Source organism: Rhamphochromis sp. 'chilingali', assembly GCF_963969265.1.
Source record: "Rhamphochromis sp. 'chilingali' genome assembly, chromosome: 11".
In the NCBI taxonomy this organism is placed as follows: domain Eukaryota; kingdom Metazoa; phylum Chordata; class Actinopteri; order Cichliformes; family Cichlidae; genus Rhamphochromis; species Rhamphochromis sp. 'chilingali'.
The window spans coordinates 38,793,757-38,816,515 of record NC_137938.1 but is presented as its reverse complement, the minus strand read 5'-3'; the positions used below and the strand labels follow the sequence as shown (position 1 = coordinate 38,816,515).

The following is a 22,759-nucleotide window of genomic DNA, read 5'->3' as shown; positions in this document are numbered from 1 at the left end:
ATGGAGATGATGGAGAGCCTCACAGTCGTGCTGAGTGTCATTTACCTCTGTTTTAATCCCTTTGATCTGTTGCTTCCTCCATGCTCGACCTCTACAACCAATCAGCTCCCTCCTAAACTCTAATGGCTTTGTTTCTATGGCGATGGTTCATCTGGGTGGTTAGCGCCACTCAGCCCCTCTTCAGCGTGCACACTCGCTCTCCTCCTGCTGATTGTCTGTAATTAACGTCTCCTGTCTGTGTGACTGTTTTCATGCACGACCTCCTCTCTCCTCAGTCTTTGCTTCCTGTTGTGTTTCCTGCTGTCACGTGTTGGATTTTGGGGAACGGATCGTTCGTATGAACTCATGCACCTCTGCGCTCTGTTCTCCAGCTGAACATCGATAACCTCACCAGTGTTAATAAGACCATTTTATCAGGTAACCTGTACCTGCCTGTTGGGCTGTCCTGCTGCCAGCTGTGCCGGTTCTGGAAGCTGAAACCTGAGAAGTTTGAAACGTCTGTAAAGTCCAATTATTAACACCAATAAAAATAATAATGATAATAACATATATGTTACTCAGTGCTGTCATCTGCACACGGAGGCCTGCTGCTCGAGCTTTCTGTTTGTCGGTCATCTCTGCAGCTGTCGGGCATTTCATTTGGATCTTGGACTTTTATGTTTTTCCCTCCTGCAGCTGGGACCCGTTCAGATTGTTAGAGTGTGGTTTCAGTGAGGTTCTGGTCTGTTCCACTTCGCTTTCATCTGTTCCTCTGTCAGTTTAGACTCCTAGCATAAAAAAACAGAACCTTCACTAACGGACGAGCTTCCTCTTCCTGTCCATCAAGTGTTAACTTAATTACTTCCACGCCTGGTTTTGCTTTTTTCTTCATCACTAACAGCCCAGGAAAAGCAGCTGAAGAGAGAAGCCTATCAGGGGGTCGGACATATTTGTAGTTTTTAGTCTGTAGTTTGTAGTTAGTGTCAGATTTATGCTTAAAAGATGAAAGTTTTCATGAAGGATGAACTGAGTGTTTATTGATGACGGCTGCTCAGAGGCTGGTTAAAAAACAATGATGATGGCGATGGTGTTGGTGGTGATGAAGGTGATGGTTTTGGTGGTGTTGATGGTGGTGAAATAGAATTCCCTTAGGCGGTGCAGCAGGTGGATGGTGGTGTGAGATGCACTCAGGTTAATGATGTGAATTATGTGAAACTCTTGAAGTCGTTCTTCCATTGTTTGATCGCGAACAGCTTTAACCTTCAGACGAGGAGACGCTTCACCTGTGTACCTGTGTGCTTCTCCTCAGGTGTGACAGGGCTGCTCCACCTGGATGACAGTGGGGACCGAGAGACCGACTTTGCTCTGTGGGACATTGTAGACACCAACAGCACCACCTTCCAGGTGAACACACTAAACACAGACACAACAGAAACGTGCTGGTTGTGTCCTCGCAGGCTCCGACTCAGCGCTCAGCGTTTTTGTGACCTTGAAAACATAAACTAGAGTAACGAATGTTAGAACGTCTGCGCGAATCCAGGGACGTTAACCACACCTCCTCCTCCTCGCAGATCGCTATGGTGTACAGCACCACTGAGGAGCATCTGACCGTCATACCTGGAACACACCTGTACTGGCTGGGCGGAGCCCCTCCCCCTGATTTTCCTGTCTGTGGCTTCAAGAACGACAACCAAGTCTGTCTCGCAAGTCAGTATGCCAAAGATCAGTCTGAGGTCAAAGTTCATATGCACTGGTTCTTATGAGCACTCAAAGCACCTCATTCACACACACACACGTAAGTGCTTCCTATCTAGCATTCACACTCCGATGGATACATCAAGAATGGGATCGAACCAACAACCTTCACGATTAGTAGGTGACCTGTGCTACCAACTGAGCTACAGCCCAGATCAGGAAGAACTCGTTTTAAAAATGTGTGGTCCTGATGGACCTGTTGGTCCTCATGGTCCTCATGGTCCTGATGGTCCTTGTGGTCCTCATGGTCCTAATGGTTCTGGTTCTGAATCGTGAGATCACATAGTGTGTCTGTGGGTTAATAACAGTCTCCTCCTCTCTCTCTGTCAGAGACCATCACCATCTACCAGATGGTCTCCATCGTGGTCATCTTCTTCTTCATCTTGATCCTGACCATCGCCATCTTCATCTACAGGTGAGAGCTGCTGCAGTTCCACCACCTGGTCATGGGGCAGTAGCATGTGGAGTGATCGTGCTACATCACCACACGATCAGGTTCTTTGGTGCGCTCAGAGAAGAATGATTTAGAATGAGTTGGTACTACTGAGCGTGTGCGAACTGTAATCAGACAGACTGTGTCTGACCGTCTTTGAGCTTCACCTGGAGGAAGATGAAGGTGAGTCACTGAGGAAGAGTGTTTGTGCTGCAGGAGGATGAAGCTGGAGAAGGAGCTGGTAGCTCAGCTCTGGAGGATCTCCTGGGACGACATCCAGATGAGCGACCTGAACAAGGTGCTGCGGAGCGGCAGCAAGCTCACACTGTCACTGGTAAGTGCGCGCACACTCCCACGCAGTGACGCTGGTTAAAGGTTTGAGGTGTACGTAAGGCTTCTGATGACAGGCGTTCTAATCGAAGGTAGATGTAAAGAAAGATGTGCGTCGAGCTCAGGTCGCCGTTACGTTTTAGACTAAACTGTGGAACAGAAAATAACGAGGCCTGAAATCAGCTCCGAGGAAACTCCCAGAATTCTTCTCGCTGTCTGTAAATCCGACAGACGCCTTCACAGTGAAAACACACTCCCACGAGCAGTTTATTAGGAACACCTGCACCATCTTTGATGTTGGAAAGGTGAAGAGATGGGAAAGGTGAGGGCGGCACATTACTGGATGAGAGTCCAGGCTGTACCTAATATTCTGCTCTAGAGACGTGTCAGGGACACATGAGTGTTAGGAACAGCTCCAGGGAGCAGATGAGTTTGCACACGTGCTCCTAATAAAGTGCCGAGTGAGCGTACACGTGCGGTGTTTTTACACGATCGTTATCGTCACCATGGTAATCCTTGGTGTGACGAGGAAGATGAAGATGATGAAGGTCACACTGACGCTGAGCGTGTTTGTTTCCAGAGAGGCTCAAACTACGGCTCCCTGATGACCGGAGACGGGAATCTGCAGATCTTTGCAAAGACCGGATACCACAAGGTGAGTGTGTCCTCGCCCGCGCCTCATCTTCCTCATCCTCCTCATCTTCCTCAACCTCCTCACCCTCCTCATCTTCCTCAACCTCCTCCTCAGCCTCCTCGCCCTCCTCATCTTCCTCAACCTCCTCACCCTCCTCATCTTCCTCAACCTCCTCATCTTCCTCGCCCTCCTCATCTTCCTCACCCTCCTCATCTTCCTCAACCTCCTCGCCCTCCTCATCTTCCTCATCTTCCTCGCCCTCCTCATCTTCCTCATCCTCCTCACCCCCTCGCCCTCCTCACCCCCCTCATCTTCCTCAACCTCCTCGCCCTCCTCATCTTCCTCACCCTCCTCATCTTCCTCGCCTTCCTCATCTTCCTCATCCTCCTCACCCCCCTCGCCCTCCTCACCCCCCTCATCTTCCTCAACCTCCTCACCCTCCTCACCCCCCTCGCCCTCCTCGCCCCCCTCATCTTCCTCGCCCTCCTCACCCCCCTCACCCTCCTCGCCCCCCTCATCTTCCTCGCCCCCCTCATCTTCCTCACCCTCCTCATCTTCCTCACCCTCCTCGCCCTCCTCGCCCTCCTCACCCCCCTCGCCCTCCTCACCCCCCTCATCTTCCTCGCCCTCCTCACCCCCCTCATCTTCCTCAACCTCCTCGCCCCCCTCATCTTCCTCGCCCTCCTCAACCTCCTCGCCCTCCTCATCTTCCTCATCTTCCTCGCCCTCCTCATCTTCCTCATCCTCCTCACCCCCTCGCCCTCCTCACCCCCCTCATCTTCCTCAACCTCCTCGCCCTCATCTTCCTCACCCTCCTCATCTTCCTCGCCTTCCTCATCTTCCTCATCCTCCTCACCCCCCTCATCTTCCTCAACCTCCTCACCCTCCTCATCTTCCTCATCTTCCTCATCTTCCTCGCCCTCCTCACCCCCCTCGCCCTCCTCGCCCCCCTCATCTTCCTCGCCCTCCTCACCCCCCTCACCCTCCTCGCCCCCCTCATCTTCCTCACCCTCCTCACCCTCCTCGCCCCCCTCATCTTCCTCGCCCTCCTCATCTTCCTCGCCCTCCTCACCCCCCTCATCTTCCTCGCCCTCCTCACCCCCCTCGCCCTCCTCGCCCCCCTCATCTTCCTCGCCCTCCTCACCCCCCTCACCCTCCTCGCCCCCCTCATCTTCCTCACCCTCCTCACCCTCCTCGCCCCCCTCATCTTCCTCGCCCTCCTCATCTTCCTCGCCCTCCTCACCCCCCTCATCTTCCTCATCCTCCTCATCTTCCTCGCCCTCCTCACCCCCCTCGCCCTCCTCGCCCCCCTCATCTTCCTCGCCCTCCTCACCCCCCTCACCCTCCTCGCCCCCCTCATCTTCCTCACCCTCCTCACCCTCCTCGCCCCCCTCATCTTCCTCGCCCTCCTCATCTTCCTCGCCCTCCTCACCCCCCTCATCTTCCTCATCCTCCTCATCTTCCTCGCCCTCCTCACCCCCCTCATCTTCCTCAACCTCCTCGCCCTCCTCATCTTCCTCATCTTCCTCGCCCTCCTCATCTTCCTCAGCCTCCACAACCTCATCTTCCTCACCCCCTCGCCCTCCTCGCCCTCCTCACCCCCTCGCCCTCCTCATCCTCCTCCCCCTCCTCATCTTCCTCAACCTCCTCAGCCTCCTCGCCCTCCTCATCTTCCTCAGCCTCCTCATCTTCCTCAACCTCCTCCTCAGCCTCCTCGCCCTCCTCATCTTCCTCTGCCTCCTCGCCCTCCTCATCTTCCTCTGCCTCCTCGCCCTCCTCATCTTCCTCTGCCTCCTCGCCCTCCTCATCTTCCTCAACCTCCTCCTCTGCCTCCTCGCCCTCCTCTTCCTCAGCCTCCACAACCTCATCTTCCTCAGCCTCCTCGCCCTCCTCAACCCCCTCGCCCTCCTCACCCCCCTCATCTTCCTCACCCCCCTCATCTTCCTCATCCTCCTCGCCCTCCTCATCCTCATCTTCCTCATCTTCCTCACCCTCTTCGCCCTCCTCATCTTCCTCACCCCCCTCATCTTCCTCACCCTCTTCGCCCTCCTCACCCCCTCGCCCTCCTCAGCCTCCACAACCTCATCTTCCTCACCCTCCTCGCCCTCCTCATCTTCCTCACCCTCTTCGCCCTCCTCAACCTCCTCGCCCTCCTCAACCCCTCGCCCTCCTCACCCCCCTCATCTTCCTCACCCTCTTCGCCCTCCTCACCCCCTCGCCCTCCTCACCCCCTCGCCCTCCTCACCCTCTTCGCCCTCCTCACCCCCTCGCCCTCCTCAGCCTCCACAACCTCATCTTCCTCACCCTCCTCGCCCTCCTCACCCTCCTCATCTTCCTCACCCTCTTCGCCCTCCTCAACCTCTTCGCCCTCCTCACCCCCTCGCCCTCCTCATCTTCCTCACCCCCTCCTCATCTTCCTCAGCCTCCTCGCCCTCCTCATCTTCCTCAGCCTCCTCGCCCTTCTCATCTTCCTCAGCCTCCTCGCCCTCCTCAGCCTCCTCGCCCTCCTCAGCCTCCTCATCCTCCTCAGCCTCCACAACCTCATCTTCCTCAACCTCCTCGCCCTCCTCATCTTCCTCACACTCTTCGCCCTCCTCACCCCCTCGCCCTCCTCAGCCTCCACAACCTCATCTTCCTCAACCTCCTCGCCCTCCTCACCCCCCTCCTCAACCTCCTCGCCCTCCTCATCTTCCTCAGCCTCCTCATCTTCCTCAGCCTCTTCGCCCTCCTCATCTTCCTCACCCCCCTCATCTTCCTCACCCTCTTCGCCCTCCTCAGCCTCCACAACCTCCTCATCTTCCTCACCCTCTTCGCCCTCCTCAGCCTCCACAACCTCCTCATCTTCCTCAACCTCCTCGCCCTCCTCATCTTCCTCAGCCTCCTCATCTTCCTCACCCTCTTCGCCCTCCTCACACCCTCGCCCTCCTCAGCCTCCACAACCTCATCTTCCTCAACCTCCTCGCCCTCCTCAACCCCTCGCCCTCCTCACCCCCCTCATCTTCCTCACCCCCTTGCCCTCCTCAGCCTCCACAACCTCATCTTCCTCAGCCTGCTCCTCTTCCTCAGCCTCCTCGCCCTCCTCATCTTCCTCACCCCCTCCTCATCTTCCTCAGCCTCCTCATCTTCCTCAGCCTCTTCGCCCTCCTCATCTTCCTCACCCTCTTCGCCCTCCTCAGCCTCATCTTCCTCAACCTCCTCGCCCTCCTCACCCCCCTCCTCTTCCTCAGCCTCCTCACCCCCCTCCTCCTCACCCCCTCCTCTTCCTCAGCCTCCTCACCCCCCTCTTCCTCAGCCTCCTCACCCCCTCGCCCTCCTCGCCATCCTCCTCTTCCTCACCCTCCTCAGTCTCCTCACCCTCCTCATCTTCCTCACCCTCCTCAGCCTCCACAACCTCCTCATCTTCCTCAGCCTCCTCGCCCTTCTCATCTTCCTCAGCCTCCTCATCCTCCTCATCTTCCTCAGCCTCCTCGCCCTCCTCAGCCTCTTCGCCCTCCTCATCTTCCTCGCCCTCCTCATCTTCCTCGCCCTCCTCAGTCTCCACAACCTCCTCGCTCTCCACAGTCTCCACAACCTCCTCGCTCTCCTCAGCCTCCTCGCTCTCCTCAGCCTCCTCGCCCTCCTCAGCCTCCTCGCCCTCCATCATCTCAAAAGTTCAGCATTTCAGGAATTTAAAAAAATTCACATATAGAAAAATATTTTCACCAGAAGGAAAGAAAATGAAATCGTTGTTTGGGGATCACTACGTGTGATCGGCGTAGAGTCCGATAAAAAGGGGAGGCTGCGTCAGGAGGAAGAACAGCACAAAACTGCGGTGCTGCAGAAGAATATGTGGGTGGTGCAGGATGTGGGTGGGAACAGAGACGCGTGAAGTGGGTGGAGATGAGTATCAGGGCTGCAGGGGTGAAAGAAAGGTTTGAAGATGGCGGCGAGAGCTGCTGCGAGGGATGGTTGGAGACGGTGGAGCCCGAGGTGGCGGTGTTCACCTTCATGACCCGCTGCAGGACCAACACGTGAAAGGGCCGGCCTCGTCCAGGTGCATCATGGGACTGTGATGTCCTGCTGTTTCATATTCAAACACTCTTACAGACTCTGCAGAGCGGCGCTGATTTCAACAGTGAGCGCCCCCCGCCATGGCGGCAGTGCAGCTGTGGGAGGAGCCAGTGGTGATGCATGCGCTGATAAGGATTCAGGTGGGAACACCTGGAGCTTAGTTTAAGAGTTGAATTTCCTGCTGGTGAATGGAAATAACTGAGCTGTAGTCTGCTCCGAGGAAGCCGCCCTCCTCCTCCAATCAGCCGAGTGCCGTTTTCACCGCACTCATCAGTCACCACTTTGAAAGGTCAGAGGTCGTTGATTATTTCTTCAGGTCTTAATGATGCCACAGGTGGAAAAGCTCGTTATGAAGACAGGAGCCCTCCAATCACAGAGTTGCTAGTCTGCATCAGTATTTTATCCTGATTTGTTCTAGAACCACATAAAACAGATCAGAGATGCCGATCTGAGGTCCAGGAGGGGGCGATGCCTCTGAAGCCTGATTGGACCGAAGTCTATGCGGCGATGATCCTCCATGTTCTATCCTCATGGGTTTCTGGTCTCGGTCGCTGTTTCAGGTCTGACTGAAGAAAACAGGAAGTTCATGTTGGAGCAGAAGCAGGAAGCAGGGCGAGGGCTACCTGTGATCGATAAGAGCGCAGACGTGTGTCATGGTAACATGGCGAACGAGGCTTTAACAATGTCGTTGTACATGAACAATGAAAATAAAGATTATTCAATTGTGTTTAAAGGGGGAGGAGCTAAAAGCTGCTTGTTTCAGACAGCACACGAGCTGAGACACAGGATCAGCCAAAGAAGGATTATTTCTGACAAAGATCATGTAAAGCTGCTCTAACAGTGCAGAAGGGAAAAAAGCTGGAAATGAGCAGAACACCTTCACATGCAGCTCCTCCCGTGTCAGGTTAGCTAAACAGCTAACGAGCACGATGAGAACAGGAGGGAGCGACGAGAACGAAGTGAGGCGTCTGCATCATGTCACGTGTCACTGAAGGTCGCTGTTGTTGACTTTTGGTATGTTGCTCTTTGTTTTCTTCCAGGGGAACATCGTGGCCATCAAATACATCAACAAGAAACGCATCGAGCTCAACAGGAAGGTGCTGTTTGAGCTCAAACACGTGAGTGTCTGACACGTCACACGTGACCATTAGCACCGGCTAAGCTAACAGCTCAGAGTGGCTAAGCGAACGGGAACATTTACTGTCTGCTTCCTGTTCAGGACCAGGCTCACCAGTACAGTACAGCAGCCAGCATGAGCTGCTCCCAGCAGGGTCAGTGCAGCTACAGTGGGGCCTTCATCATCCAAACATCCATTCATTTATTTCTCCCAGTTTACCCAGTTCAGGGTAAACATGGTTCGGTCATTTTAATCCATACACTGCACACATTCAAGAAAATGTAATATTCAGCTAATTAAAAACAGACGATCTGTGTCACATGTTCTCAGGCCACACGTGGTTCCACGGTCAACTTCCTGTTATTCTTCTCCAGACTTGAGCTTCTGGATTTACATCACTGATGTAACGACCTGAACGATGTTCGGGTCAGGGTAATTCTAGGCTTCATGGTCTGGACCTGGTCTGAGGAGGTCTAATGGGCAACGCTGTGAAATGTCCCTTCAGTCCAGGGGTCTCAAACTCGTGGCCCAGTGGCCACTTGCGGCCCACGTCAGCCCTGCTTGTATGTTGATGTGAAGAAATCTAAAGCAGTTTGGCTTTTCTGTCGGAGAGGGTTTGTTTGTTGTTGCGTGAAATGTTAAAATAATTTCTCAAAATGATTGAATATGAAACCAACATGAGCAGAGAGCACAAACGTGAGGCTGTGTCAGCTCGGTGACACGGGCACACTGACGTCTTTATTTTGTTACATATGAACACAGCGCTGCCACGTGTTGGACGCACAGAGAGGACTTCCTGAACGCTGAAGTGGCCGTCCAATGAGACGACAGCAGTGGCAAACAGTGACGTTTGAGACGCCAGCTTTAGTCTGTTTCCACAGTGGGCGTCACCGAGGGCGGAGTCATGCTCCCCGTGTTTTCCTGTGAATTCAGCCTTTGAATGTTTCCATCTGTGCAGATGAGAGACGTCCAGAACGAACACCTGACCAGGTTCATTGGAGCGTGCATCGACCCCCCCAACTGCTGCATCGTCACAGAGTACTGCTCCAGAGGCAGTCTGCAGGTACGGCTTTAAGGGTGGGGGTCAGGGTGACGGCGTCACGGCTGCGTCACGGCTGGTGCTGAGGAGATCTCGCCAAGGTCACCGCTGACAGGTTATTGGTTGTTTGTGTGTTCAGGACATCTTGGAGAACGACAGCATCACTCTGGACTGGATGTTTAAATATTCCCTCATTAACGACATCGTAAAGGTACGTTTCCATTTCCTGCAGAGTCTCTGCTTCGTTAAGTTTCTGCTTCCTGGACTGAAGCTCGTTAACGGCAGTTTCAGGGAGTGGAGTCGACGCGATGCATGTGGGACTCATCAAAGCGAAAGTACGAGGAGGAAGCGAGCAGGTTAACGAGGACAGAGGAGTCAAAGTTAGAGAGCTTTGGGGTCCCCGGTGTCTGATTGGATGATGGCAGGACTCAAAGTGAAGACAACAGTAATAAGTTACCTCCAGGTGGAGTTACCTGTGATAACAAACATGTTGTCAGTGCTGTCCTCTTCTCTGTGTCTGCAGGGCATGCTTTTCCTCCACAACAGCGTCATCTTCTCCCACGGTAAACTCAAGTCCTCCAACTGCGTCGTGGATAACCGCTTCGTCCTGAAGATCACCGACTACGGTTTGTCCAGCTTTCGGTCTGAGAGCGACGCAGCTAGTGACGCTCACGCCTACTACGCCCGTGAGTTGCAGCTCTCTGCCGTTAATCTGCTTTTCCTGAAGTCAGGCAGCGATGTTAGCAGCACGCTCCTCTCAAACTCTTTAATGTTAAACATGAAGAGGTTTCGATCTTAAGCTCAGGTCCTGAGGTCTCTGTTTGTGCCGCCCTGCAGAGAAGCTGTGGATGGCTCCAGAGCTGCTCAGGATGGAGTGTCCTCCTCCTCAGGGAACCCAGAAAGGAGATGTCTACAGCTTCGGCATCATCCTCCAGGAGGTGGCGCTTCGACGAGGAGCCTTCTACCTGGAGGGAGACCCGCTCAGCCCTAAAGGTAGGTAGCTCTGAGGTTCCTGCTGCAGGTGTGCAGCTCTAAAGGCTGATGGTGCACATGCACACCTGTAGGTGTGCGTGTCGGGTCATGTGATCGGCGTCGACCTGGTTTCAGATTAAGCCGCGATCCTGCTGGGATGAATCAGAGCAGAGAAGAAGAGGCTGAGCAAACAGCACGTCCACGCTGGTTCCTCAGCCGCCTCTCGCTCACAGGTCATTTCTGCGTTCGCTCCAAACCACAGAAAGCGCTTCAAGCTGCACGCCGAGCTCTGCTGCTGCACGCCGAGCTCTGCTGCTGCACGCTCACAGAGCAGCTGGGGAGCAGAAGCTGTTTACCTGCTCTCTGCTCAGGTGCGTGCTCCGGCAGCGGCGAGCCTCATCACCGCTAATGACCTGGCCTCTGATTTATTCGCACGGAGCACACTGGACGTTCCCGTCTCTGCTTTCCGTTCATTAGGACTCGGCGTCTGTGTAGCTGGTCACCTCCGTCGCTCAGGTACGACCCGCTGTCGCCATGGGAACCTGCGTCATGCTGACAGGTTTGCTAACAGCACAAGTCTGAAAGGGATTTTATGTTATTTATAAGGAAGTCAAATAAAGTGTTACACCATAAACCGTCGCTGGGATCATCGTCAGCTGTTCTGTTTGTCTCGTACGGACGCTCGTGGTCACTTGTTTTACTGCACAGTCTGCTTTCAGTCACAGATCAAATCCAGTTAAATGTGTTACTTTAAGGTTGCGTTCATGAAATGTGCTCAACACATTTCATGAAACATGTTTTTAACTCTGCTGACATTTTTACAGAGACTGTGCTGCTCATCCTCGAGCGGCTCGAGGCTCCGAGCAGAGGATAACGTGTGCACCAACACCAGCGCTCCACCTGAAATCACCAATGAGCTGGTAGTTTAAGGTTCACTGCGCTGAACGTGCTGAACTGTTTCTGTGCAGAGATCGTGGACCGCGTGATTCTGGGGGAGTGGCCCTGCCTAAGGCCGACCATCGACTCGCAGAGTGACCGCCCCGAGCTGGGTCAGCTGATGGAGCGCTGCTGGGCCGAAGAGCCGACGGAGAGACCCGAGTTCAACCAGATCCGAGTGCTGCTGCGCAAACAGAACAAGTAAGACCTGAAACCGCGAGCAGAGCAGTGCATCAGTGACATCCTGTGGCCACACAGGGAACAACACCCAAAACTGCATTTGTGTGTTTACAGAGTGAAACATCTCCATCTGAAAGACCTGGATGGCCGCTAACTTTCTGCTTCTTAATTCAGATCAAACTGAGGTTATTGTACTCGGCCCTGAAAAGCTTAGAAATATGGTATCTAACCAGATTCTTACTCTGGATGGCATTACCTTGGCCTCCAATAACACTGTGAGGAACCTTGGAGTCATTTTTGACCAGGACATGTCCTTCAACGCACATATTAAACAAATATGTAAGACTGCGTTCTTCCATTTGTGCAACATCTCTAAAGTTAGAAATATCCTGTCTCAGAGTGACGCTGAAAAACTAGTTCATGCATTTATTACTTCCAGGCTGGACGACTGTAATTCATTATTATCAGGAAGTCCTAAAAACTCCCTGAAAAGCCTTCAGCTAATCCAAAATGCTGCAGCAAGAGTCCTGACAGGGACTAGAAAGAGAGAGCAGATTTCTCCTGTTTTGGCTTCCTGTTAAATCCAGAATTCAAAATCCTGCTCCTCACATACAAGGTCTTAAATAATCAGGCCCCATCTTATCTTAATGACCTTGTAGTACCATATCACCCTATTAGAGCACTTCGCTCTCGCTCTGCAGGCCTACTTGTTGTTCCTACAGTATTTAAAAGTAGAATGGGAGGGAGAGCCTTCAGTTTTCAGGCCCCTCTTCTGTGGAACCAGCTTCCAGTTTGGATTCAGGAGACAGACACTATCTCTACTTTCAAGATTAGGCTTCAAACTTTCCTTTTTGCTAAAGCATATAGTTAGGGCTGGACCAGGTGACCCTGAATCCTCCCTTAGTTATGCTGCAATAGACGTAGGCTGCCGGGGATTCCCATGATGCATTGAGTTTTTCCTTTCCAGTCACCTTTCTCACTCACTATGTGTTAACAGACCTCTCTGCATTGAATCATATCTGTTATTAACCTCTGTCTCTCTTCCACAGCATGTCTTTATCCTGTCTTCCTTCTCTCACCCCAACCAATCACAGCAGATGACCCCGCCCCTCCCTGAGCCTGGTTCTGCTGGAGGTTTCTTCCTGTTAAAAGGGAGTTTTTCCTTCCCACTGTCGCCAAAGTGCTGCTCATAGGGGTCATATGATTGTTGGGTTTTTCTCTGTATGTATTATTGCAGGGTCGACCTTACAGTATAAATCGCCTCAATGCGTCTGTTGTTGTGATTTGGCACTGTGTAAATAAAACTAAACTGATAGTAAAGTGGACACGAGCCCACGCTTGGTTTTTGCCCACCCAGAACACCATGTGTGTGTTTTCAGGGAGTCACGGACCAACATCCTGGACAACCTCCTGTCCCGGATGGAGCAGTACGCCAACAACCTGGAGGAGCTGGTGGAGGAGCGAACGCAGGCGTACCACGAGGAGAAACGCAAGGCCGAAGCCCTGCTGTACCAGATACTACCACAGTCAGTACTGCAATTACTGCACACAGTGCGGCTCTACAGTAAACATACCCTCCTCCTCCTCAGGTGCACCTTTGGACATCTTCCTCACAGCTGGGTTCTGAGCATGTGCAGTTGTGCGTGTGATGTATGGGCCGCTCGTCTATGGCGTTATTTTTGTGCGTCTATTCTGAGAGCACGTAAATAAAATGTTTGCAAGTACAAATGTTGCATTTTGAGGAGAAAATTATTTTGCGCGAAGCAAACTCATCGCCGCATGCAGGAAATGTGTTTCAGTGTTTGCTAATGTCCATAAACACACAGTAACAGCCGCTCTGTGTGCTCACAGACGTCTGCAGACCTGCTCTCAACATCTCTGCACGCTCAACTCTCTGTACAGCGTTACAAATGTGCCACAAAACCAGCCAATCACAGACTTGGATGCAAAAATTCTGATTGGCTGTTTTGGTCTCCAATCAGCTCGACAGCTACTGCGTTCCAGAAACACGGTCCAGAGTGTAGCCAAACCCCTTTGCAGTTAGTATGTTTAATTATTTGTTTTTAAATATAGACTTTTTAAAGAGCATTGTTGGTTTTAAGCTAGTTTGAACCAAACCGCTCTGCTGGATCTGGCTAGTAGCTGGTGAGCTCGTGTGTGTGACAGCAAACACTGAAACACATTTCTTGCACGCAGCAATTATTTTTCTTCTCATAAAATTATTTTCTTCTCAAAATGCAACATTTGTCCTTGCAAATTTTTTTACACCAAAATAACAGCATACTCCTCCTGCCGTGTACTTTGGAGGGTCTGCTGGGTGGAGGCACAGCTGGTTGGTGTAAACAGAAAGAGGCGTTCCCCTCTTCTACTGCCCAGCTGTGCACAGGTGTGACCTGTAGTCCCGCTCACACACCTGCGCCTCGATGCTCGAGCCTATCAGATATTTGTCTGAATGCTGGACGCAGCGCTCTTCGGCTGTGGTGACCCTAGATGTGAAGGCGGGGTCGATTTAAACATGGCGATGGTCTTGGTGTGAGTTTGAGGTCTGTGGCGACTAGAACTGATAATAACTTAAAGATTATTGATATCATTATTGATTATTGACTGTTGTATTGAGTCTTGCTGGGTTCTCATTGGCTCAGTGTTGCAGTCGTTACTCAAAAAAAGTCATCATTACACAGAATAAAAAAGTAATGCAGTATGTTACTTAATTACTCCCAGGAGAAAGTATTTGGTTTGAATACTCGTTACATTACTTGGCTGTTACAAAATAAACTGAGTCACAGTCGCACACACCAACACAGATCCTGAAGAGACTTTAAAGCGGTTGTCATGGTGATTCTATAAACATTGGCAGGTAGACACAGAGGCTGCAGCCTCACCTCTTTGTTTCCTGTTCAGGCTCTGGCTGCTGGGCTCAGGTCTGCATACGCGCTGCTCGTCTCTCGGGGTTTTTGGCTAGCTTAGCGTTAGCATGCCGTCTGCGCTTGCAGGCAGTCGTGTTAGCGGCCTGGATGGATCTTCCGCTTCACTATTACGCTGTCGTCCTTAGTAATGTCTGTATCCACGCTGCACGCTGCGCAGCTCTTTTCCTCTAGCACACGAGCTGATGTCAGCTGATTGTAGCTGGAGTGCAAGAACTGAAAAGCAGGTAGACCAATAATTCCAAGGAACTGGACTACTGGGAACCAGTTCTGGATTCTTGTCCTATAGTGTTGACATCAAAGTAAGCTTTGTTGTCATCTCTGCTATATACAGTTCAGTATATAGAGAGACAGATGACGAGGCTCCAGTTCCAACAACAATAAATACAGGAAGAGTAAGAATAAATATACACTTTGAGGTAAAAAGGGTTAATAAATGTAACGTTTACAATTTATAAAATGAGATTTAAAGTGACTTTGAAGTGGTTTAAAATAACCAACGCAGCAGTTTTACAGTATAAATGATTTAAAGTGACCAACATGAGCAGGACTGTCCACAGAGCAGCGTCTGTGTTTACAAAGGCAGCGATGTGTGAAGTCCAGTAGAGTCAGTTACTGGTTTGTGTGGGTGTGTGTGGTGGGGGGAGTGGGGGAGCTGGTAGTGAGGTCAGGAGTCTGATGGTTTGTGGGAAAAAGCTGTCTCGCAGTCTGGAGGATCGGGCCCCGATGCTGCGATAGCGTCTGCCGATGGGAGGAAAAGAGTCCGTGTGAGGGGTGTGCACCAAGCGCACATGTCAGACAGGGGCATCCAAGGTTGGATGTCCAGCAGCAGAGGTGGTGAAGGTCCCGAGGTGCACACGGACATTTTTTATGGGCGGAGCCCCCTGCTCACACACTCATGGCGCCGTATTGTCTCTCTGTCAGTTCGGTGGCCGAGCAGCTGAAGCGTGGAGAGACGGTTCAGGCTGAAGCCTTCGACTCGGTCACCATCTACTTCAGTGACATCGTGGGCTTCACCACCATCTCCGCAGAGAGCACGCCGATGGAGGTGAGACGAGTTTACCTGAGTACTTCAGTACTTCTCACACAGCTTCCAGGTCCAAAGACACAAACACAGAAAGCCAGACGGAGAGTAGCACCGGACACCTGATCCTCCCAAATCCGAGCTTGGACTCTGAAATCGGCTCTGCGTCCTGTCACGCCGTCAGGGCTGCGTGTGACTGACGTGTCAAACGCCTGCAGCGTAGTGCAGGTGTCTTATCAGACACGCTGGTGTTTCTGCTGCAGGTTCAGACGCTGCATGCTTGCCACCATGTTAGCACGCGGGCTGAGGGCGGCTGGCGAGATCCATATTTCAGAATCACATGCTCAACGTATTTGTGGAGAACAATGGGAGTAAATGAAATGAGAAACTTTATCGATACTGCGGCTTCCTCCCACGTGCAGGCAGTGGGGTTAGGTTAATTGGTCGTTCTAAATTGTCCATAGGTGTGAATGGTTGTCTGTGTGTTAGCCCTGCCACAGACTGGCGACCTGTGCAGGGTGTGCCCCGCCTCTCGCCCTAAGACACCTGGGACAGGCTCCAGCCCACTGTGACCCTGATAAGAACGGATGGATAAAAGGTGGAAATAGATTCTCATATTTGTACTGCAGGGATCAGTAACTCATGAGGCAGCACGATTAACGATGTCCCAGCAGACGGGGCGTCCTCGGCTGGCCAGACGCCGCTGCATACATTTACGGATTTAATCTAGAAAATTCTCCCTCACCTGTCCTTGTAAGGATTTTTGGATTTTTGGATAGCGACTAAGAGTATGATTTGGAATTAAAAAGGAATTTCAGTGCATTTTATTTGAAATTACAATCTAATTATATTTACCTATAAATACACACTGGGATAAGGAGGAAACCAGTCAGAAATAATTATACTGGAAGTTTAAGTAACCTGTAAGTCGTCTCAGGCAGGGCTTCATGCAGATCAATGTAATGAATATTAAATAAAGTGCTTTGATGTACAAACCTGACACCACGTGTCAGTGTTCCTGTAAGTATAAATCTATAATCACGCTGTTGTATCAAATAAAACACACTGAATTATAAAGTGTTAACATGTTCTCTCACACACTGAAAGCCAGCGGCCTGCAGGGGGCGCTCAAACACCGTCCTTCAGTCTGACGTGCTGATGTCTCTGCAGGTGGTGACTCTGCTCAACGACCTCTACACCTGCTTCGACGCCATCATCGACAACTTTGACGTTTACAAGGTAAACGGCTCGTTTCTTTCCTCCGACCTGTTCTCAGGGCAGCTCTGAGCAACAGAGCGCATCGCCATGGAGACCAGCTCACAATAAGGACAACTTTTAGTGCGACTCTAACTGATGTCACGGTGCTGTGGCGCCCCCAGGTGGAGACCATCGGCGACGCCTACATGGTGGTGTCGGGGCTGCCGGTGAGGAACGGGAAGCTGCACGGCCGAGAGATCGCCCGCATGGCGCTCGCCCTGCTGGACGCCGTCAGAGCCTTCAAGATCCGCCATCGACCCGAGCAGCAGCTAAAGCTGAGGATCGGCATTCACAGCGGTGACAACACACACACACAGACTCACACTGACACACACACTGACGCACACTGACACACAGACACACGCACACACACACACAGACACACACTGACACACGCACACAGACACACGCACACACATACACAGACACACACATACACAGACACACACACACACACAGACTCACACTGACGTACACAGACTCACACTGACACTCTCACACACACTGACTCACACTGACACACACAGACTCACACTGACACTCTCACACACAGACTCACACTGACACACACACTGACTCACACTGACGCACACAGACTCACACTGACGTACACAGACACACGCACACACATACACAGACACACACTGACACACGCACACAGACACACGCACACGCACACAGACACACGCACACACATACACAGACACACACTCACAGACACACACTCACAGACACACGCACACACATACACAGACACACACACACACAGACTCACACTGACGTACACAGACACACGCACACACATACACAGACACACACTGACACACGCACACAGACACACGCACACACATACACAGACACACACATACACAGACACACACACACACACACACAGACTCACACTGACGTACACAGACACACACTGACACTCTCACACACAGACTCACACTGACACACACAGACTCACACTGACGCACACAGACTCACACTGACGTACACAGACACACGCACACACATACACAGACACACACTGACACACGCACACAGACACACGCACACGCACACAGACACACGCACACACATACACTGACACACGCACACAGACACACGCACACATACACAGACACACACTGACACACGCACACAGACACACGCACTCACAGACACACGCACACACATACACAGACACACACACACACAGACTCACACACTGACGCACACAGACTCACACACTGACGCACACGCACACTGACACACACACAGACTCACACGCACACTGACACACACACAGACTCACACTGACACACACACACACAGACTCACACAGACAGACACACACACACACAGACTCACACTGACACACACTGACACACACACACTGACGCACACACAGACTGACACACACACAGACTGACACAGACACACACACACAGACTCACACAGACACACACACAGACTCTCACACACACACACACAGACTCTCACACACACACACACAGACTCACACACACACACACAGACTCACACACACACACACAGACTCACACAGACACACAGACTCACACAGACACACACACAGACTCTCACACACACACACACAGACTCACACAGACACACACACAGACTCTCACACACACACACACAGACTCTCACACACACACACACAGACTCACACACACACACACAGACTCACACACACACACACAGACTCACACAGACACACACACAGACTCTCACACACACACACACAGACTCACACAGACACACACACAGACTCTCACACACACACACACAGACTCTCACACACACACACACAGACTCACACAGACACACACACAGACTGACACACACACACAGACTCACACAGACACACAGACTCACACAGACACACACACACACACAGACTCTCACACACACACACAGACTCACACAGACACACACACAGACTCTCACACACACACACACAGACTCACACAGACACACACACAGACTCACACTGACACACACACAGACTGACACACACACACAGACTCTCACACACACACACAGACTCACACTGACACACACACGTGGTGACTGCCCCGTGTCCTCGGCAGGTCCCGTGTGTGCGGGCGTGGTTGGTCTGAAGATGCCTCGGTACTGCCTGTTTGGCGACACCGTCAACACGTCATCACGTATGGAGTCCACTGGCGAAGGTACGTGCACAAAAACAGGTCACGTGACCTGACGCTGCAGTTTCAGCCTGAAACCTCTGAACTGTAACTAAGTACTCGAGTACTAATCCAGAGGGAACATTGAACTTTGACCTCTGCATTCTTCAGGTGATCACACGGAAAATAAATGGGTTCAGATCCTCGTGTTAACGATCACACTGAATACACATAGGATGACCAGGTCACGTGACTTGGCGCGATAGATAGACGTGAACGAAGACGTCGCTCTGTGAATGTTGACGCAGCAGCGCCCTCTGCAGGCTGTTGCTTCCCTGTTGACGGGCTTCAGTTTAGTGACTCGGTCTGAGTCAGCTGATACTGCAGTTTGTGCTCCATGAACAGTTTCTCTGTTACACGTGTAACAGCTGAGCTTCATTAACAGGAAGCAGATTTATTAAAGCCCCTTCAGAATAAAGTGATGTTCTTTAAATAAACAGCAGATTAGATTTTTGCAGGTTGGACTGAAAAACCTAAAGCAGCATTTTTATTCCTGCTGCTGTTGCCAAACATGACGTGTGTGTGTGTGTGTGTGTGTGTGTGTGTGTGTGTGTGTGTAGCGCTGAAGATCCACGTGTCGGCGGCGACTCGAGACGTTCTGCTAGAGTTCAACTGCTTTCAGCTGGAGCTCCGAGGGGAAATCGACATCAAGGGCAAAGGGAAGATGACCACCTATTGGCTGCTGGGAGAGAGCGACAGCCAATGACAAAGCACTGTCAACAGGAGGACGACAGGAGAGGATGGATAAACGAGGAAAGGAACTGAGGAGTGAATAAGGGGTAACACCACTACAGATGAGGGGACGAGGAAAGGACAGAAGGGAGCACAGCTTGAAGGAAAGGAGGACTCACTCGAGCGCTCCCCGCCTCCTTGCTGCTTCTCATCTCCGAGCAGAAGGACTTTGGATGGATTGGGACTGTCGGACGGGAGGAAGTGACACGGGAACGGAGGGACACGCGGACCCGGACTCTCCTCACACTCGGATCAAAAGTGTCCTGCTTTCCGGTCCTGGAAAAAGAGTTTTTCGCCGTCGTCCCGCTGGTACTCCGAGCAGTTTGTCTCTCCACGCTGACGTTCACCATGCTGCCTCTTCTTCACTTTTATGTGGCCCTGCATTCATCATCTTCATTTCCTGTCCCTGCTGTCACTGGAGGAGGGGCACCTGGACAGGGCGCCGCCCTGCTAAGATGGTGAGGCTAAGGCTAGCCAGCAGGTTTGAACCTGGAACCTCGTTGCTGTGAGTCAGCGGCGCTAACCATTAACGTGGGGTGTAATCTGAGCTCAGTACTGCCCCCTGAGGCCAGACACAGGAAGCACCCACACCACAGCAGAGAGACGCTGTTTGTCCTGCCTGAGAAGCAAACACAGCTTCTGTGGGAGGAACATCTGTGCTGTAGCCCCTCCCACAACCTCTGACGTCAGCGGCTGCGGCTTTGAGCACGTTTATTTGGTGGAGCCGCACATTTAAGATGACCTCCTCACAGTGAGGGTGAGACGCTGAGTTTGGGGACTGTTCTTCAATAAGCAACCAGATCAGCGTACGTCAGAGGTGTGGACTCGAGTCACATGACTTGGACTCGAGTCAGACTCGAGTCATTAATTTTATGACTTTAGACTTGACTTGAAAAAATGTTCTAAGACTTGTGACTTGACTTGGACTTTTACACCAATGACCTGGGACTTGAATTGGACTTGAACCGGTTTACTTGAAAAGACTTGATATTTTACCCCAAATATAAAATTTAACATGCATATTATATAGAGATTGAAAATGTGACGTCATTCACGGGTAGAACCGCAAAGGATTCTGGGAACTCGTGGCAAGCGGTACTAGCGCACGCAGGCTTTCAATTGAAATCAGTCACACAGCGATAAAAAGAAACACAAAAATGGCAAGAAGCTGTTGTATTATTAACTGCAATAGCCGGTCGCATGACAGCCACGGGAAGCCGACGGGTAAAGAGATCGGTTGTTATCGGATTACGTCGTTGAAGAGAAATTGTTCGAGCCATGTTTCCGAAGTAACAAAGAGGCGACTGGATTGCAGCCATTCAAAGATCAAATATAACGTCCCAGAACCCTCCAGCTCACAGGTTAGTCTGCTCCAAGCATTTACACAAAGGTCAGTCTGCTGTTGTAGTTAATGCGTCATTTTTCTTAACATAATTGGTGATATAGGTTACAAGCAAGTCTGGCGCTGAACAGAAATGGTCGCGCTATGCTCCTTTGTTTATTGTGCATAAATAGTGAATTGTCCTGACACAATATTGTGTTTCGCCTCTGTTATTATGGTACATTGACAAAAACATATACTTTTATTCACAGGATAAAACAGTTGTTTGTATCACTAATTGCCCAGTACGATTACAGCATACAATATTATTGTCACTGCTACATTTCTGTGATGCTACCAGAAATTATTTCCACTGCTAATTAATTACCGTTGAGCTCAAAGGTCCTATTAATAAACGGTTAACGAATGTGTATTTATGAAGACGATTTGTGAGACTGGTAAACTTATGATACGTACGATGGTCTTTCGTTCTACACGGTGCATTTCAAGGTCCTGCACCCATCCGTCGGTAAACTGTACCTGGGCTTGTTGCAGTGACCTGAAGTTACTAAACTTCACGAGTGTATGCACTCACTCCAAGAACCGTATGATTATAAATATGCATATAAATATGCTACGATGAGATAGCTGACTTCATCTAACTAGCAAATGTTTTCCAGGCTACGTTGGTGATGCAGTTGTTTTTTTTAAATGATATTTTAAAAAAAATATCATTTATTTATGTATGATATTTTTGTCATGCGATTTTAAAGCTGGTCCTACAACCGCATCCAAGAATAACATGCAGCTTATCTCAGAACTGTCGGTGAAAATTATTCTTGGAGCTAGGTTTAATTGAGCTGCATTTTAAAGAGGTGCAATTTCACAATTTGTGTATATTTTCTAAGTTCACTATTTTGTCATGTGTTGAGAAAAACACAGATTTTAAAATTACATGGTCTAATATTTACATTTAGCATAACTGCAACATTATTTTTTCGTTTTTTTTTAAAGACTCGAAAGGACTTGAAATTCAAAATTTCAGACTTGTGACTTGACTCGGACTTGCCTGACATTACTTGAGACTTGACTTGAGACTTGAGGATAAAGACTTGAGACTTACTTGAGACTTGCAAAACAATGACTTGGTCCCACCTCTGGCGTACGTCACCTCGCAACGATCAAAGAATCAACATGGAAACCGCGCTGCTGTTTCAGAGCCCGAGAGGAACAAAAGACTGCAGAGCTGCAACGTGTCCGAGAACACCGTCGTCTTCTGCAGCTGCTCTACAGCAAACGCACATCTGTGAGGCGCCGGCACAAACAGCTGGAGAACATCAGAGACTTTCACCAATCAGTGTTGAATGGATCATTGTAACATCTGCACATGTTTCAGATCATTTAAAGTCATTTATATTCTGCTTATTGAAACTAGATCAACGTATTTTAATCCCACCATCGTCTGAATAAAAGCCTCGAGCTGTGTGTGGTGTGGTTAACTTTGATGTCTGAGAAATTCAAGTGAAAAAATGAAATCATCTCAAATTAAACTTTGCTTCCTCGCTAATGCTAATGCTAGCTGTGTTTCCACAGGAAGTGCAGATTGTAGCTGACGTCAGAGGACACTCGCACACTTTCACCAGTTTACAGTCAAACACCTCCAGTTTAGGTCCCGCCTCTCAGCTGGGATGGACCCGTCCATACAGTGGACACAGCTACAGAGATAAGCACAGCTTTCGATGACAGCAGGCGACTGCGGGCACAAGATGGCGGTAATGTGAAGGCCGGATCAGACGAGTGACGGCGCTGTCTTTGTGCTCACCGCGTTGCTTGTGACGTGACGACTTTCACATCACATTCTGGGTC

General features: G+C 50.8%; 1 protein-coding gene across 5 annotated transcripts in view; it reads left to right on the top strand.

The window, feature by feature from the left end:
- Window positions 1–22,759, top strand: part of LOC308405421 (atrial natriuretic peptide receptor 1-like) — a 64,983-nt gene extending 42,224 nt beyond the window's left edge. For 2 of the 5 annotated variants that reach the window (XM_080896058.1, XM_080896059.1), the window contains 17 exons: window positions 1,289–1,383; window positions 1,551–1,686; window positions 2,065–2,149; window positions 2,384–2,501; window positions 3,078–3,152; window positions 8,222–8,299; window positions 9,257–9,361; window positions 9,477–9,548; window positions 9,861–10,023; window positions 10,175–10,330; window positions 11,278–11,446; window positions 12,805–12,951; window positions 15,274–15,397; window positions 16,544–16,612; window positions 16,753–16,927; window positions 18,727–18,825; window positions 19,401–22,759. In XM_080896058.1, the coding sequence (XP_080752184.1) occupies window positions 1,289–1,383; window positions 1,551–1,686; window positions 2,065–2,149; window positions 2,384–2,501; window positions 3,078–3,152; window positions 8,222–8,299; window positions 9,257–9,361; window positions 9,477–9,548; window positions 9,861–10,023; window positions 10,175–10,330; window positions 11,278–11,446; window positions 12,805–12,951; window positions 15,274–15,397; window positions 16,544–16,612; window positions 16,753–16,927; window positions 18,727–18,825; window positions 19,401–19,546 (2,012 nt within the window). In that variant the 3' untranslated portion in view covers window positions 19,547–22,759. The remainder of the gene's footprint in view (window positions 1–1,288; window positions 1,384–1,550; window positions 1,687–2,064; window positions 2,150–2,383; window positions 2,502–3,077; window positions 3,153–8,221; window positions 8,300–9,256; window positions 9,362–9,476; window positions 9,549–9,860; window positions 10,024–10,174; window positions 10,331–11,277; window positions 11,447–12,804; window positions 12,952–15,273; window positions 15,398–16,543; window positions 16,613–16,752; window positions 16,928–18,726; window positions 18,826–19,400) is intronic. The other 3 variants (XM_080896056.1, XM_080896057.1, XR_013973333.1) reach the window with 2 other exon arrangements.